This window comes from Petromyzon marinus, chromosome 24 (genome assembly GCF_048934315.1).
Source record: "Petromyzon marinus isolate PM22_M1 ecotype Great Lakes invasive population chromosome 24, UKy_Petmar_22M1.pri1.0, whole genome shotgun sequence".
In the NCBI taxonomy this organism is placed as follows: Eukaryota; Metazoa; Chordata; class Hyperoartia; order Petromyzontiformes; family Petromyzontidae; genus Petromyzon; species Petromyzon marinus.
In genome coordinates, this window is record NC_133690.1 from 2,761,208 (window position 1) to 2,778,519 (window position 17,312).

Below are 17,312 nucleotides of genomic sequence, written 5' to 3' on the forward strand. Positions count from 1 at the left end.
TGACCCCCACTCCCCCCCGGTACGGTGACGTCACGCGCGACCCCTCCCAGCCCCCGCGTAGTGACGTCACGCGCCTGACCCCCACTCCCCCCCCGGTACGGTGACATCACGCGCGTGACCCCCTCGTCTTCGCCGGGGTTGGTCACGTGGTGCCGCGCGTGTTTACGCAAGGAGTTGATCGGGCGACGTCATCAGGCCCGGAATGAATGACTTTCATAATACTGTATACTGCACAGTACGTTATACATGTTACATTTGTATTATTTAGGGGTTTGTTGCTCAGTGTATACTAACTATTCATATGCCAATAAAAAACACTTCATTGGAACACTTTTTTTATTTCCGTACCGGTCCCATAGTGTAACGTGTAGCGGCTACTTCTAATCCCCTTCTGACTCGCCATCAATGTGCTGAGCGTCATTTTCGATAGATTACCATTTTTCGCAATGTGACGATTATGTCAAATTCCCATAACGTGTTTTGTGTTTTTTTGTGTTTGCTTCGCTGTAACTTCCACTGGAAATAAAGTTAACGTTCATTAAACTGAAGTTCAACTCATCAAATGCCTCCCCATGAAGCCTTAATAATTACAATCTGTGATGCATAATAGTAGAGTTTATTCGACAGCATAGGATTCGCTTACTTTCATTGAACACTGAGAAGCCCGGGATGGAACCACGGACGAGCGGAGAGGCAGCGGCCACGTAGTGAGCTGGCGCGCCCTACAAATCCCCACGCTCTGTGGTCCTCTACATATGAAGTTGTTTGAGCCAATTAATGAGTGTGCATACGTCCTGGGAAGAAACCCCCGCCAGTGCAAGACAGAACAGATGGAGTCCACATTTACTGTACCGCCGTCTGGTGAGCCAGGGTTTCTGGCACCTCGACGCCCATGGAAAGGGAGTTTCACAAGATGTTGTGTGATCCACCAAACCTCGTCTGCATGGTGGTGGGTGCGACCACAACCCAGAAGAAGAAAAAAAACGCCAATATAAAAGTGTGAAAAAACTGAGCCATTATGGTAATAGAACGATATCATGGTGTCGCCATACCGTGGCAACCTAAGTTAGAGGCAGTAGTGGCAACCTGAGTTGCTCGGAAGTTCATAATGCGTTGAGAGTATTTGGCTGTTATCAATGTCCACGTGACAAGCCACTTCATTGAGCTATCACTTGTGACCAGGTCGCTTTTGAGAAAGATCTATATTAGCTCAGTGGGCCTTACCTGGTGAAATAAAATAAAAATGTGCTGAGTTTATAATGACCGTGCCAGACGCTGAGCCGACACCGCTCGAGAGTCCGGGTTCGAGTCCATGTTTCAGTGGCTGGGCTGAAGTGGATGAGTTGATGGTCGTGGCCTGGTCGATTGGACAAAAGGCTAGAAGAGATGTTTCATTCAGTGCGCATATTAATGTACTTGATATGACATGGATCGATAACAGACACTTCAGCAAAGAACATGGAACCATAGCTGAAACAAATGCAGATAGAATCACGGAGACGTCGATTTTTGGAGCTACATCGAGATAGAGAAAGATCAACACTGGGATCAGAGAACTGAACACAAATGAGAGACTCCGGCAGGGCACGTGAGAACGGGGGTCGGCAAACCCGCTGCTCCGGAGCCACATTGCGGCTTTCTTAGGCTTTGCCTCGTGATGTTATTTATTAAGGACCTACCATCTCGTATTCGTCACACAGTCAACCGCGGCTGTTGACATTGAGATTTTTTTTTTTAGTTTTACCCAATTCGACAAAAATGTCTCTTGTTATTTTGGTTGCCAACCCCCTTTGCGCTTGAAGAAATGATGGCACATGAGCCTGCTAATGAAGCGGCAGCTGAAGGAGGGGACACACCCAAGGGTACAACCACGGTGGAGATGACAGATCATTGACATCAGCTCATGCGCAGGTGCGAGATGGATGGTTGTATCTTGACATTGAGGGATGGTGGTGTCTTGAAACCTTCATCCTGCAGTGGATAATTATGCCTGGTGATGCCAGTTGAGAATGTGTTTCCCAAAAATGTAGTTTGATCACAGTAATTTTATTGCAAACATCACAACGTACAGTACTGCAAACAAGTGTTAATTTTATTTTCCTACATGACGTCACAATGTTTCCATCTGTAGTGGTATTGATGGTGAATGTTACCTGGCAATAAAGCCACTGTTTACTACGACGTCACAGCTGTCACAATTTTGCCATGCGAGCTTTGATACAGAAGCACATAGATAAGCGGACAATTTCCCAGAATACACATTTCGTATGACCTCTCCGCTACTCATGTTGCCAGTAATAGATTACTGTCGCTTCGTAAAAATAATCAATATTTTGCTTATATTCATAAAATTCAATTCTCTTTTCCCAAAACGCAACCCAAACGAATTCCAGTTGTAGGTGGAGCCTTTCTTTTCGTCGGCGTCACTGGCAGGCAGGCTGCGCATCCGGGCTCTCAGCATGGGATAGAAATGAAGAGGCGACATGAAGGCTCTGTCAACGGAACCCCCAGAGCCAGGGAAGTCATAGAAGGCTACTATGCCGTCTGTTCCCTCCAGCAGGGATGTAATCTCTCTCAAAATGTCAGTCACATCGCCAGGCAGCTGTCCTCCTGAGGAAGAGAACGGGGTTAGCTGAAACTCTCATCACTGAACACAACATTTTAAATGTGCGATAAAGTACCGGTGATACGTTGCAGGAATAAATTGACCTCCACCCCATATCACCAGATAAAGAAGAATTACACGTTGTCATGTATCAGCCAATGGACTTGCCAGATCAATATTATCCAGTTGAGTGATTTGGTTTCAATCCTTTTGGCATCATCGACAGTAAGCCACGTTAAACAAATACTACTGAGACACCAGATGTTATTGGCAAGAGCACTCCCTCGAAACAATCTGCTTCTGGTTAATACAATCAGCAATACTGTACAAGGTGTCCGAAAATGAATATACCAAAATAACGTTGAATAGTTTTTTTTAGTTATTGGAGATGCTGACAAAGATTTAATATTTTAAAAAAAACATGATAGACGTATTTGTTTTAGTTTGTTTTCATTTGTTATGGTATTGATTTGATATTCTCGAATTATTAATAAGCTTATTCACTATAATCAATCTCTTTCGGTGTTTAAACTCTGAGAAAAAAAAAAACCTTCACAGCTGTAGGGATGGATGGTGACACAGCAGCATCAAAAATATGATGTTTAAGTTATTCAAGGTTCAAGTTGTAGACTATACTTTTTTTTTTAATCCCAGAGATAAAAATCTAACGGTGTTAAGTCGGGTGAATGAGTGGACTTGCCATTATATCAGAAAATGGGGTTTCTCCTGAAACAGAAAGTACCAATCAATATTCACAACAAACTAAAACGTATATATAATTCATACCAAATGTATGTCAGTATCTCGAATGACAAGAAAACTATTCAACTTATGAAGCATTTTAGGTGATGAAATGAATAAACTCATAAATAAATAACCCCAAAAATATGGCAGCATTGTTTCATAAAAAAAAAACATTTATCCAGTATTTTTTATAAGAATATGAACTTTTGCATACAACAGTGAATAGTGCAATGCCATTATTTTGACATATTCATGGCTTCATCATCATTATCATCATCCATGGTTTATCTGCTGCTGGATGAAGGCCATATCTGTTTAACACGACCGACCTTAATGCGTTAAATGCATATGAATTGTCTTTGTTACAACAGTGTAATATATCAAATATATATCGAGTCCTGTAAACATGATGCATGAACAAAGTTACACTTTGCACCATTTGCCATTGTGATGTCTGTAGCATGTGGCAACACAACACACATTTTGTTACTGGGGCAAAAGTTACTAGATTAGTGCATAAGTCAATAAAATGAAACGTCAAGTTTTTTTTTTTAATATTTGCTAGTTTAACCCCGGTTAATATGACCTACACCAAATTCAAAGCGTGGACTAAAATGTATGCTTTTGCAGCTTGCATGACCACGGCCACTGTGAGTTTATCATCATTCACCTCCGCTTTTGGTGGATTCTTTGAAGCCATAAAACGAGACGACTTTCCCAAAAGAATCACAGCACAAGACGAGGAACAGGAATGTCACGACCGTCAGTCCCCGCATGGCAGCGCAGCAGAGACTGGAAAAACAGGGGCTTTCAATAAATAACCACCTTAATTCTCAAAATTTGAACTTTGGAAACTTTGAAGAATCCATTTTAAAGTATTTAATTGAAAGCAAAATACTTTACGATACTTCTGAACATGATTGTTTTCTAAAGCTTCATCATCAGCCATAGTCTTCATGTAATCCTAGTGTGGCTGTTCCATTTTTCTAAAAGGTTTTTATTACACTTGCATTTCTTGCTCTTCGAATGACTACATCAATTTCTACCAAGTCGAATGCTTTCCATATTCTGGAAATGCGAGACACGATGGGAATAGAAACTCACTGGTCTTTTCCAGATTCTGATTAATAGCATGGATGTGGTCGATGGTTGGTAAAACCCTGCTTGCTCACGTGGTTTCTTGGCCTCTATTGGTTTTGTCATTCTGTTCCCAGTGATCTCCGTAACCAATTTAAGCAACCCTGAAGATTTGAACATCGAATTGCCCTCCATTGGAGATAAAGCTCCGTGATGACACACTCACTTTACACATTCCAGCGTGTCAATGTAATTTTACACCTAGTTTTTAAACCGCACGTGCTGCACGGAGGGTGGTTGCGGGGGGGGAGGTGTAACGTCAGCACGCACGAACCCGGTTCAACGCTGTGGAATGTGGGTGACTTCACCACCACAGAACCCCGTATCGCCTAAACAGACTGTTGGGACAAGTGCTGTTTGCGAGCACTTACGAAGGCCGGAACGGCACATGAAGGGGTGGGTGTCTAGCACCACGCACGGCCACCTTTGTCTCTCTAGTGACGATGTTTACACATCGCACCAGGTGCTCATTTGAGGCTGAGTTGACCTAGGGGAGCCCAAGGACCGGTTCAGATAATCATCACTGGTGGAATCGAACTCAGGTCGCCGGGTTCGTAGCGCAGAGCGCTAACCGCTACACCACCGCTCCCCACTGACTTCACCACCACACACTTGCCAGCAGTTTGAGAAGTAATGTAGTATGACAAGTATAACATGCATCAATCTACAATAACAACCTTACATACTAATTTGTGGAATGAAAACATTTCACTAAAACAAACTGATAATCCAATTGCTAAGCGAAACCTCTAAATCAATGCAATAAAATATCATTGAGCATGAAAAAAGACAAACGACATCAACAAAAACTTACTATTTTTGGCGTGTTGAGCAGTCTTCAAGGAAAAGGCTCGTTTTGGTATTGAGCGATTTTCAGAAGGAGGTTTGCTATTGACATGCGTGTGTCTGCCTCTGTAGATAACAATGCCAAGATGCGTTACGTTCCTGAACAACTTACTGCAAATATGTGAACACAGTAGGGTTCTGTAAGGCACAGCGACTGACTGAAAACACGTATGCTGTACCCCATTTGCTGCCTGCAGTGACTTTTATGTACCACGGGCTATGGTCACATTGCCATGGAAGCACTTCACGTGTTGTCTGATTGACTTCATTCACTAATAGCCTTTGCCTGTGAAGCATTCGCCCTTTCACTTAAAGTCTTAACGAGCATTGCTTTGGGGTCTACCTTCATCCGTTCACAATTACATTCACCACCATCTTCTTTAGCTCAACATTATTGATTAAAGTCCGACTTCACCATAAAACCATTGACATATTTAATTGAAACTAATATACTTGAATTGCATTTGCCATTTTTCGATTGAAAGCTTTCGTGACTGCAAGGATTCATCTTCTTGGTTCTTTCGGTAAAGTCACGTAGAATGAAAATAAAATAATAAAAATAAAACAATAAAATAAAACAGAAGAATTTAGCATTGAAGTAGCTGTGTTAATGTGTTGGATATTTTGTTTTATTGTTTTATTCTCATTCTACGTGACTTTACACTCCAGCGCTGTCCTACCAGACAGTCTCGTTCCTTCACCTAATGAAGGCCGCTTGTGTTGTGGCCGAAACGTCGTGAGAATATTATTGTGTTATTTTATTTTATCAATTTATTATTTTATTCTCATTCTACGTGACTTTACCGAAAGAACCAAAGAAGATTTACCGAAAGAAACAATAAGATGCATTTACCATATTTTGGAATGTATTCTTGCTTCACTGCCAGCAACAAAAATTATGTTAAATATGTTTTAAATAACAAATAATGCAGACGAACTTAAACGTGAAGCAGATCAAGTATGTCAGAAAGTTCGTTGAGGAAGCTGATGATGCTGCCCTCACGAGGGCGGTAGATTCTGAAGAGGGATAAGGCTGGTAGTTTTATTCATCAGAGACACTCACTGGACGTCGAGGTTTGAAGCAGGGGTGGTAAAAAAAAAACCTTTGTTTTCAGATCCGAATTTGAGGTTTAAAGTTCAAACCCAATAAACCTCATGGTTTTATTCGCACTACTCCCAGATCAGTACTAGTGTAGAGCCGTGCTTCGTGTTGCCCTGTGGGATTGTAGACTCAGACGGAGACCACGGTTGAATATTCAGGGCTCCTTGCTGTTTATTCCATCGCGGGTACTCACTACTCCCTGTCCCTTAGCCCTCTCTTACGACTCCCTCGACCTTCGTCCAGGCTACCCCGTACTCTTCCACACGTAGCCTCCTTCGTCTCTCCGGCCCAGGAGCCTTTCTACCTGCTACCTGGCTCCTCTCTCTCTCCCAGGCTCTCCTTTGTCTCTGACCCCTCCCCTTCCGTCCAGGTTCCCCTTTTATCCCCTTAACCCGAGCTCCTCCCTTTTACCTGGTTCTCCTTCTGCCTGGCTCCCCCACTAGCGGACGTCTCACTCGGTCTACTTACCCTCCTCTCTCGCCCTTCTGGCACTCCCCTTTTTGCTTGGCCCCCTTCCCACGGTTGCCCCTCCTTGGGTCTCCGAAGTACTCCTCTACATCAGTCCTCCGACGAGTCCACGTCGTCGCCCTCGGACATGTAACTGATATTCGGCGAACGCCGCATAGTTGCTCTTGAGGTAGACCAACTTCTCCACCGAACTGGGCGCCAAGCTGTTCCTGAGCTCGCTGTGTATGAAGCCCATAGTTGAGAAGTTATGCTCCGAGGCTGCAGAGGATGTCGCCATCGTGAACAGCTTGACACCGATCTTCTGAAAATCGGGCCAGGCCACGCCGTCAGACTGCCAATACTGCAAAGGTGTCTTACGTCCCTAGAGCAGCATAATGAATCTAAACTCGCCGGCATCCTTCTCCTGCTGCGCCGAAATGACGTACTCGGTGAGCTGCATAAAGAGCGCCTCTCGTCATCAACCGCTGTCTCATCGTCAATCGGTGTCTCCAGTAAGATGTTCTCCAGCTCTTTTCGATTAGCCGGGCTCGAGCCCTCTCCAATTCATCGAGGATCTAACAGATACGCCGGTCTATGGGCCTTTCCGCACATGAACTGAAAGCGACTTGCTGCCAACTTGATCAGGTAGGTGATCTCTTCAGTGCTCGCATGACCGTCTTCGTGCAGCTTGGCAAACTCAGCAGGGAGGGTGTGAAAATCCGGCAAGACTTCAGAGACTGGTACCGAATCAGATTGATATTTGATAATCAATGCGTCAATGGGCGTGAGAATGGCAAGGGACTTCTGCAACAGAGAGACAAAGTCATCGCTCATAATGATGGTCTTGATAATGGAATGCAGAATCCTCTCCGACGACAACAGCGTCTCGCAACAGCCTTTGATCATTCCCCAATGTGTAGGAGCCGTACGGACCAACGCTCGAACGCCAGCGATCTTCTGTTCAGCCTGCAGCTTGGCCTTGAGAACGTGACTCTTGTGAAACAATTTGACCGTGTCCTTGCACCCCATGATGAACTCAAGCAGGTACTCGAACAGATAATCGATCAGGTATCTGTGTTCTGATTGACCGGCTTTCCTCGTCTTCGTGGTCGAGAATATGTCCTTGATAAGCAAATGCAGACCATGTGACGTACAGCCTTTGAAATAGGATGGGTGGGTCTTCAAGAGCTGTTCCCACGCATTATTGTTGGTGGATGTGTTGTCGGTGACCGCGCCAGTGAATGTAGTCTTCGGAAGGGACGCCATCACACGTTGAAGATCCGAGGCGATTCAGTCAGCGTTGTGGCCCTGCTCTCCAGTGAACACCGACTCGAGAAACAACGTTGTGGACGGCGATGTGACCATGTAGTTCACAATTGGATCATTCTTGATGTTTGGCCACGCATCAGATGTCAGGCAAACTGTCTTATTGTCCAGGATGGTGTCACCCTTCTTCTTCATGTCGATGCACGCCCTGTCGAGCAATGGTCCGGCCAGCCTCTTCCTGTTTGGCAGCACTACATCTGGGCGAAGGGCCTTCACAGTGAACACCAGGTTATTCTCCTCGACCCGCTGGAACGACGTGCCCGAGACAAAGTAATGCATTGCTATTGCCTGCTTGAACTTCTCCTTCATTCGCTTATGGAGCTTGGATATTAGGTGATCTTTGATCGATCCTTGCTTCATCGACGAAGCATTCGATGTAGATGGTTTCACCTGCTTCTTGTTCAACGCATACCACTCGGGACGATCATCTATCTCGGTGTCATTCATTGCCCTGCAAAAAGCGGCGCATGCATTCAGGTGCCTCACCACCTGCCCACTCTTCTTGTGATGGTTGAGTCTGGTGCGGCAATGGTTGCAGACGGCACTCTTCAACTTGTGCGGTTCCGGATCATCAGTGAAGTGGCGCCGAAACTGGCCCTTCGAGCGTCCTCTGGCACTTCCCTGCATTTGCCGACGCCTCGTCGGCCAGTCCGTCCTTCTCCGCGTCAGCCACTCCATTCTTCTCCATCACAATTACGACATCATTATCACATTCCTCGGAATCGAGTAAATCCTCATCCAGATCCTGATCCATGATCTTGCTCGCGGTGGAAATTGGGTTCGTTTGATGACGCCAGTAACTCAGGCAATGCCAAGATTTCTGATTTCCGGGCTCCGGCCTTCCGCAGTCTGTTTCTTCAGTCAGACTTCCTGCAAAAACCAAAATGGCGTTTTTTTATGATAAATCTCAAAACCTCACCTTAACTGGCCCTTCGGAATAGAGGTTTTTAATTTAAACCTTATCAAACCTAATTGTTTTAAACCTCACCTTGCCACCCATCGTTTGAAGGCACTCTTGAGAGGCGGAGATGTTTTATGGTGAAATTGGCATTGTGAATAATGTTTAGCCCACTGCCCAATGTACTCAGTTGCACAGGGAGCGTGAAGGACCTTGTGACGGCTCGTGGAAATTCAGACCTGGTGAAGTTGAGAAGAATGTGTCAATATGATGGTCAGAGATGGTGTTGTGGAGGAAATATTTTTTGGCGATTGAGCAGCAATTCAGGAGGCCGATACGAATTATAGGTAGTGCGAACGATGGTCTGGGCAGAGGGAGCCGGGCGAGTGGGCGCTGGTAGGTGGAGGGGAGACTGACAAAGTAGGGCCCCCTGCCACCTTTGTAGGCATGGAGCCACCTTCGCACGCACCGGCATTGCCCGTGGAGACCAAGATCAACAAGCGGGGTCATCAGCATTTGGTTGGGTTGACAGGCACGGTGGGACGTTGCGAGGCAAAGACCGACCAGGTCAGACCAATGCTAGACGTCGGTTGTGATGGCAACAGGGGCCAGGACTAGGGTGGACAAACAGCAGCTAGAAGTGGGAGGATGTAGGACATATCAATCAAGACAGGGAAATACAATGAATTGATACTGGATGACAATACGAGGACATAGGATATGTCAAAACATCGGCTTCAAGCTGGGGTTTATTACAGCTTCAGTACGTGTCGTTTTCAAGTTATCTTCTGCTCGTAAATGCATATTTCCGTAAATGCCTTTATGATTATCTCTGCGAAAGTAAATAAACAAAAAGCCATTCCACGACATTCGGTGTGTTTCTAAAACAAAATATGAACGAAACATTTTTTATCGTCAGATGTTTTATGTTTTTTTGCACAAGAGGCTCCCTTGTGAGACAAGAAGAGCAGCACTTGGCTTTGCACATTCACAATGTCTGCAAATACAAAAACGTGAACGCAAATTCAGGGCGCACCTTCAGTACTCCGTCAAAACTCACACGCCTCTCCCCCGCGTAGAAGACCGAGTACACGTTCACGTTCCATCACAAGCACGTGGAATTCACTCTCTTGCACGAAATACAATTCGCAGGTACTCTACGTTAGGTGCACGCAAACCTCCAAGACCAAAGCAATAACACCGCGAAAGCACATTTACTGATTCGAGTCCCGTACGCTACACATAGCAGCACCACAACAGGCTACTTTATCTCATCCTTCCTGTGACAGTTACCGCCATCAACAGCCGACTGCTGGACGAATGTTTCACCGAGCCCCCAGCACCGACACACGAGCCGTTTGCCGCTGCTTTGTCTCCTCAGTGTACGCCATCTCAGATGCGTTCCGCCGTTTTCATACATGACATCATGCACATTATAATAACTATGCAATTACAGCACATATTACAACACAATTCCACTTGGGACGGATCATTGAGCCTTATCTAGCATTATGGGAGAAAATGTTGATATTTATCTCTGATATAAATTTTCCAAATTTGCTTTGAAACCCTACGACGACTCGTGTACGTAAATGTGTAGCAGGTGACTGGCCACCAAGAGTTTGACGCACAGTTGGCTCAACGCAAGGGAATATAAGCCGGTGTGAGAAGAGGCAGAGGAGTGTTGTCCAATTGCGGTCTTCTCCGTAGGGTTCGCGGTTACTGAAACACAATAAATGACGGTCAATTTTATTCATTCGTTCTTAATGTAAAAAAAAATTAGACTTTATAAATCGCTCAGGATGTCCGTGGTGAATGCAGAAGAAATATGCAGAAGAGCTTGGGAAATTGCTCGTGCCGGTTCACCACCTGGCTGTCGTCCAGCTTGTCCTAATTGTGAGATGTTATTGCATGAACTACGCGGTATAAAACTAAATAAATATTACCACGCAGAGTTCAAATCACAGCTGCGGTGAAATGCCACAAATTCCCTTCGCCTCACCCTGGATGTGTAATAACCTGCCAATGTGACATTCAAAATAAACCCGGCCAGAGATGGGGTCTTTCCATCCCTGGCTTGTCTGCTGTGTACAATCAAGGCGCATATACAGCACAAACATGCTTTATATATACAGTGAGGGAAAAAAGTATGTGATCCCCTGCTGATTTTGTACGTTTTCCCACTGACAAAGAAATGATTAGTCTATAATTTTAATGGTAGGTTTATTTGAACAGTGAGAGACAGAATAACCAAAAAATCCAGAAAAACGCATGTCAAAAATGTTAGAAATTGATTTTCATTTTAATGAGGGAAATAAGCATTTGACCCCCTCTCAATCAGAAAGATGTCTGGCTCCCAGGTGTCTTTTATACAGGTAACGAACTTTTTGGTTCTTTCGGTAAAGTCACGTAGGTATAAATTTAAATAAATCACGACGTTCCGGGCGCAACACAAGCAACACAAGCGTTCACCTGATGATGGACGCTTGTGTTGCGCCCGAAACGTCGTGATTTATTTTATTTTATACCTACGTGACTTTACCCAAAAAGAACCAAAGAGTATCTCTCACTTTGTATAAACATGTTACTATAATTATGTATCAACTGAAATAAGTTCATGGTTTTGACACACGTTACATTGTTGCTTTGCAGTATTCGGCTTATTTTTAATGTCAGTATTTTTTTATTACTTGCATCACCACGAGACGACCAATGGATGATCGCCACTTTTAAAACAGCCACGACATATATTCCGTTGACAAGTCAGTTTGACGCGAACATCCCACGGGGCTCCAGACCTAAGGGTTTGGTCTTGATCTGGAAAAATGCCACCATGCCAGCCTCGATGTGGTCATGAACGTGGCAGTGCAGGAGCCACGTGCCAGGGTTGTCCGTCGTCATCTCCACCGTGACGAAGGTCCCCGCAAACACGTCGTACACGTCTGACACCGTGTCCTTACCCGCCACCTGCAAACAAAGACAAAGATCCCCCGTGTAGCCTTAACACACTGTTGGGGCAAGAGCTGTTAGCGAGCACCTATGAAGGGGGACACGGCACACGAGGGAGTGGGTGGCCAGCACCACGCCCGGCCGCCTTTGTCTCCCCAGTGGTGATGTTTATGCACCAAGTACTCATTTGAGGCTGAGTCGACCTAGGGGAGGCCCAGGACCGTTTCAGATAATCGTCACTGGTGGTGACCGTGAACTCGGGTCGCCGGGTCTGTAGTGCAGCGCGCTAATCGCTACACTACCACTCTCCACAAACACTTCGTGCACGTCAGAGACGTCGTCCTTATCTGCCACCTGCACACACACACGAGGACGACTTTAATTACACGGGTATTCATTTTTTGAGTATGCGATGCACAAATGGTAAATTTTCAAACATAATGGAGAGTATATCACAATAAGTATATTTACCGTATACTGGAGGAATACGATGAGCTGTAAAGCTCTTTAACACAGATATCCATTAGGGGCAGGTAAGAACATTACAACAACACAACACAACAACAACACGTGATAGCAGTGCAAAGTACAAGAAAGTTGAACAAATTACCCAAACGCAAACAAATACAACAACTTAACCATCCCCATCCTACCAGACAAAGCCCACCGAGGCATTTAACTTATTTTTCAGAAGCGACCTGGCCACAAAGTGGCTTATCACTCGGACATTTATAGCAGCAACACAATCTAAATAATCTCAATGCATGTTGCTGAATGTGGAGGGAGGAAAACTGGATTAAAAAAATCCACGCGACTAACGGGGACAACATGAAAACCCCAAATACACAGGCTTCAGGATTGGGCTCGAACTTGAGACCTCCTGCACACCGGGCAATGGAGATAATTACATCACACCTTGCGGTGTCACGACTGCGGGAGCAACTCGGCAAACGCCAAGATCCCCTCCCGGCCCCCCGCAACTAAACACACAACCCGCACGAAGCGCACCCACGCAGTGTCCCTGACCCCCCTGCGGAGGTGAATCCCGCGGGATCGAGAGTGGGCGCGCAGACAAATAGGTCGAGGCGTAACGGAGAACAACGCTCCAGGTAAGGGCGCGGCATCAGTTTAAGGTCGAAAGGTGGACGCATGATTGGCCGTGCGGCGCGGCGTTCCCCTGGGCCTTTGAAGTTTTTGAGAATCAAGGTGGGAGTCCTTCCCCCTCCGACGCTCGCAGCGTCCGTGCCGACGCCGCGAGTACAGCTACGAGGTACGTGGTGGGACGCTTGGGTGGCTGGGCTCGTCGGCAGAGTCAGGCTAAGCCCTTCCTGCTAAATATTCCCCCTCCACGTAGGGTGTATTTGCGCCATTAATAAACTTTAGTTCAGAGTATCGGTGCAGCGTGATTTCTGCGTGTGTGCGGGTAGAACCTCGGGGTGGTGTCTGCGATTTGGTGTTGTGGGGTGACTGCGCGGGGAGAGACGGTGTGCACGAGGGAGCGAGCGCAGGGCTGCAGCGTTGGCGAGGTGGTGGTGTGTGAGGTGTGTGAGGTGTGTGTGGTGTGTGTGAGGTGTGTGTGTGAGGTGTGTGTGAGGTGTGTGTGTGAGGTGTGTGTGAGGTGTGTGTGAGGTGTGTGTGTGAGGTGTGTGTGTGGTGTGTGAGGTGTGTGTGTGAGGTGTGTGTGTGGTGTGTGTGTGAGGTGTGTGTGAGGTGTGTGTGGTGTGTGTGTGAGGTGTGTGTGAGGTGTGTGTGAGGTGTGTGTGTGTGGTGTGTGTGTGTGAGGTGTGTGTGAGGTGTGTGTGAGGTGTGTGTGAGGTGTGAGGTGTGTGTGAGGTGTGTGTGTGAGGTGTGTGTGAGGTGTGAGGTGTGTGTGAGGTGTGTGTGTGAGGTGTGTGTGAGGTGTGTGTGTGAGGTGTGTGTGAGGTGTGTGTGAGGTGTGTGTGTGTGAGGTGTGTGTGTGGTGTGTGAGGTGTGTGTGTGAGGTGTGTGTGTGGTGTGTGTGTGAGGTGTGTGTGAGGTGTGTGTGGTGTGTGTGTGAGGTGTGTGTGAGGTGTGTGTGAGGTGTGTGTGAGGTGTGAGGTGTGTGTGGTGTGTGTGAGGTGTGCGTGTGAGGTGTGAGGTGTGTGTGGTGTGTGTGAGGTGTGTGTGTGAGGTGTGTGTGTGAGGTGTGTGTGTGTGAGGTGTGTGTGGTGTGTGTGTGAGGTGTGTGTGAGGTGTGAGGTGTGAGGTGTGTGTGAGGTGTGTGAGGTGTGTGAGGTGTGAGGTGTGTGTGAGGTGTGTGAGGTGTGTGTGAGGTGTGTGTGTGTGAGGTGTGTGTGTGTGAGGTGTGTGTGTGTGAGGTGTGTGTGAGGTGTGTGAGGTGTGTGTGAGGTGTGTGTGAGGTGTGTGAGGTGTGTGTGGTGTGTGTGTGAGGTGTGTGTGTGAGGTGTGTGTGTGTGAGGTGTGTGTGAGGTGTGTGTGGTGTGTGTGTGTGTGGTGTGTGTGTGAGGTGTGTGTGTGAGGTGTGTGTGTGAGGTGTGTGGTGTGTGTGGTGTGTGTGAGGTGTGTGAGGTGTGTGTGAGGTGTGTGTGAGGTGTGTGAGGTGTGTGAGGTGTGTGTGTGGTGTGTGAAGTGTGTGTGTGGTGTGTGTGAGGTGTGTGTGAGGTGTGTGTGAGGTGTGTGTGGTGTGTGTGTGAGGTGTGTGTGAGGTGTGTGTGAGGTGTGTGTGGTGTGTGTGAGGTGTGTGTGTGGTGTGTGTGAGGTGTGTGTGAGGTGTGTGTGAGGTGTGTGTGTGAGGTGTGTGTGAGGTGTGTGTGCGAGGTGTGTGTGTGAGGTGTGTGTGCGAGGTGTGTGTGTGAGGTGTGTGTGAGGTGTGTGTGAGGTGTGTGTGAGGTGTGTGTGTATTAAAACACACTCGGCCGCTGACGCTCGCGCGTGTGTGAAACACGAGCGCCTGCAGGGTGCCGCTCGCAACGCGTTGACACAGCGACAATGGCATTGACGGCGAGGCGTGCACGTGTATTCATACAGCCCTTCAGCATGCGCCTTTGTGTGCTAGCAGATTCGGGCTTAACCTCCCGGAGGGGAGCGCGCATATTAATACCGCCACTGTCCCGTTTTCATCTTCTTGGTTTTTTCGGTAAAGTCACCAAGTAGAATGAGAATAAAACAACAAAACAAAATAAGACAATAAAATTCTCACGACGTTTCGGCCACAACACAAGTATAAGAAGGCTAATTTACCTAAAAGAACCAAGAAGATGAATCCTAAATCGAACCGTCCCGTTTTCTTTAGCGCTAACCTTTGCGCGAAATAAGCACCTGCAGGGGCGCGTGCGTGCACGCCTCCGCGTGGTGGTGGTGTTGGTGGTGTTGGTGGTGGTGTTGGTGGTGTTGGTGGTAGTGTTGGTGGTGGTGTTGGTGGTAGTGTTGGTGGTGGTGTTGGTGGTGGTGTTGGTGGTGTTGGTGGTGGTGTTGGTGGTGGTGTTGGTGTTGGTGGTGGTGTTGGTGGTGGTGGTGGTGTTGGTGGTGGTGGTGGTAGTGGTGGTGTTGGTGGTGGTGTTGGTGGTGTTGGTGGTGGTGGTGGTGTTGGTGGTGGTGTTGGTGGTGGTGGTGTTGGTGGTGGTGGTGGTGTTGGTGGTGGTGTTGGTGTTGGTGGTTATCATCGATTCGTGCACGTAATGTGGAGTCATGACTGCAGGTCACCCAGTGTAGGCAGTGTATGTGTAGAGGTGTTAACTACGCAATGTTGCGTAACCTGCGTTGCCACCAGGGCGGTGCAGCATTACCTCTGGGTACAACGGTTGGGGTCAGTCGAGGTGAAACGGATCGTAGCCAGGGTTTGGTATGAACCAATCAGACGGTTCCACGTGGGAATGTATCATTGGTTCTACCTGGCCACGAGTATAAGACGGGTGACCCAACAGAGCTCGAGAAGTTCTCTCCCTACGCGAAGACAGAAGACTGGGCTGGAGCCTAGCTAGGACCCTGGACCAGCCTCACAGCCCTTCTAAGGGCTAAGGCTCGGCATACCCAGTGGTCAGGACCCACCGGGCCAGCGGTGGGTCAATTAGCCTCCCCTAGGTCCTAGCCGGAGGACGCTAGGCTAGGTTAGCGGTAGACGTGTGAGTCCCGCCAAGTCCGGAGGCTGTACCTCCTTAGGTATCAAGAAGGTTAGCGGTAGACGTGTGAGTCCCACCAAGTCTGGAGGCTGTACCTCCTTAGGTATCAAGGAGGTTAGCGGTAGACGTGTGAGTCCCACCAAGTCTGGAGGCTGTACCTCCTTAGGTATCAAGGAGGTTAGCGGTAGACGTGTGAGTCCCGCCAAGTCCGGAGGCTGTACCTCCTTAGGTATCAAGGAGGTTAGCGGTAGACGTGTGAGTCCCACCAAGTCTGGAGGCTGTACCTCCTTAGGTATCAAGGAGGTTAGCGGTAGACGTGAGAGTCCCGCCAAGTCCGGAGGCTGTACCTCCCTAGGGTATCGGGTGAGGGGACCGTATATCCCTCTGTGTGTGTTAAGGATTGTATGAGGAAATAATACAATAAACAGAGTGTGCCTCCTAAGAAATCTGCTCGTCCTTACAACACTACATATGTACTACGATTGCAGTGAAAAGCAACTAACAGGTTTCAGTGCAAATCACGTGTGCAGGGGTGATTTTCAGCTTTGGAAAAGTCACGTGTTCTTTCATTCGATCTCTCATTTAAAATTTGATTCAAATGGCCCGTTTGTGGCATTTGTACATACCATAGATAATCTTAGCTCTTTCGGTAAAGTCACGTTGAAGGGAAACAATAAAATATATAAAAAACAATAAAATTCTCACGACGTTTCGACCATAACACAAACGGTCGTCATCAGGTGTGTCGGTTTGCATAAATGTCTTTATTTTTAAACGGTGCATTTATTTATTTATAAAAACCGACACACCTGATGACCACCGTTTGTGTTATGGTCGAATCGTCGTGAGAATTTGTATTGTTTTATATATATTTTATTATTTTATTGTTTCCCTTCAATGTGACTTTACCGAAAGAGCTAAGAATATGAATTTCTGCAGTCACGAAAGCTTCAAATCAAAATTCATACCATAGATATTCACATCTGAAGTGCCCGAGGAGCCTCTCCAAGCAAAATTTACCAGAGGAATGGATCACCGCATCAAAGCACCGCCTCCTCTGAGCTGGGGTACCGCTTTTCCCTCTTGGAAACTCTTCAGGAGCAAATAATTTCTCCGTGGACGGTTTGAGGTTTGGCCAATGTTCTTATGTGGAAACAT

The 17,312-nt window shown here is 46.9% G+C and overlaps 1 protein-coding gene and 1 long non-coding RNA gene across 2 annotated transcripts in view; both read right to left on the reverse strand.

Annotated features, from left to right (window-relative positions):
* Nucleotides 1–2,030: 2,030 nt before the first annotated feature.
* LOC116945490 (uncharacterized) lies at nt 2,031–5,541 on the reverse strand. Its single transcript, XR_004403334.2, has 3 exons — nt 5,301–5,541; nt 4,020–4,141; nt 2,031–2,610 (listed from the first exon to the last, which is right to left on the reverse strand). It is a non-coding gene; the product is annotated as an uncharacterized LOC116945490 (long non-coding RNA).
* A 4,283-nt stretch (nt 5,542–9,824) lies between these two features.
* LOC116945432 (ceruloplasmin-like) overlaps nt 9,825–17,312 on the reverse strand; it is a 68,242-nt gene continuing 60,754 nt past the window's right edge. Inside the window, exons 19-20 of the mRNA XM_076069272.1 lie at nt 11,904–12,072; nt 9,825–10,827 (exon numbers count right to left, since the gene is read on the reverse strand). Of these exons, the coding sequence (XP_075925387.1) occupies nt 10,676–10,827; nt 11,904–12,072 (321 nt within the window). The 3' untranslated portion in view covers nt 9,825–10,675. The remainder of the gene's footprint in view (nt 10,828–11,903; nt 12,073–17,312) is intronic.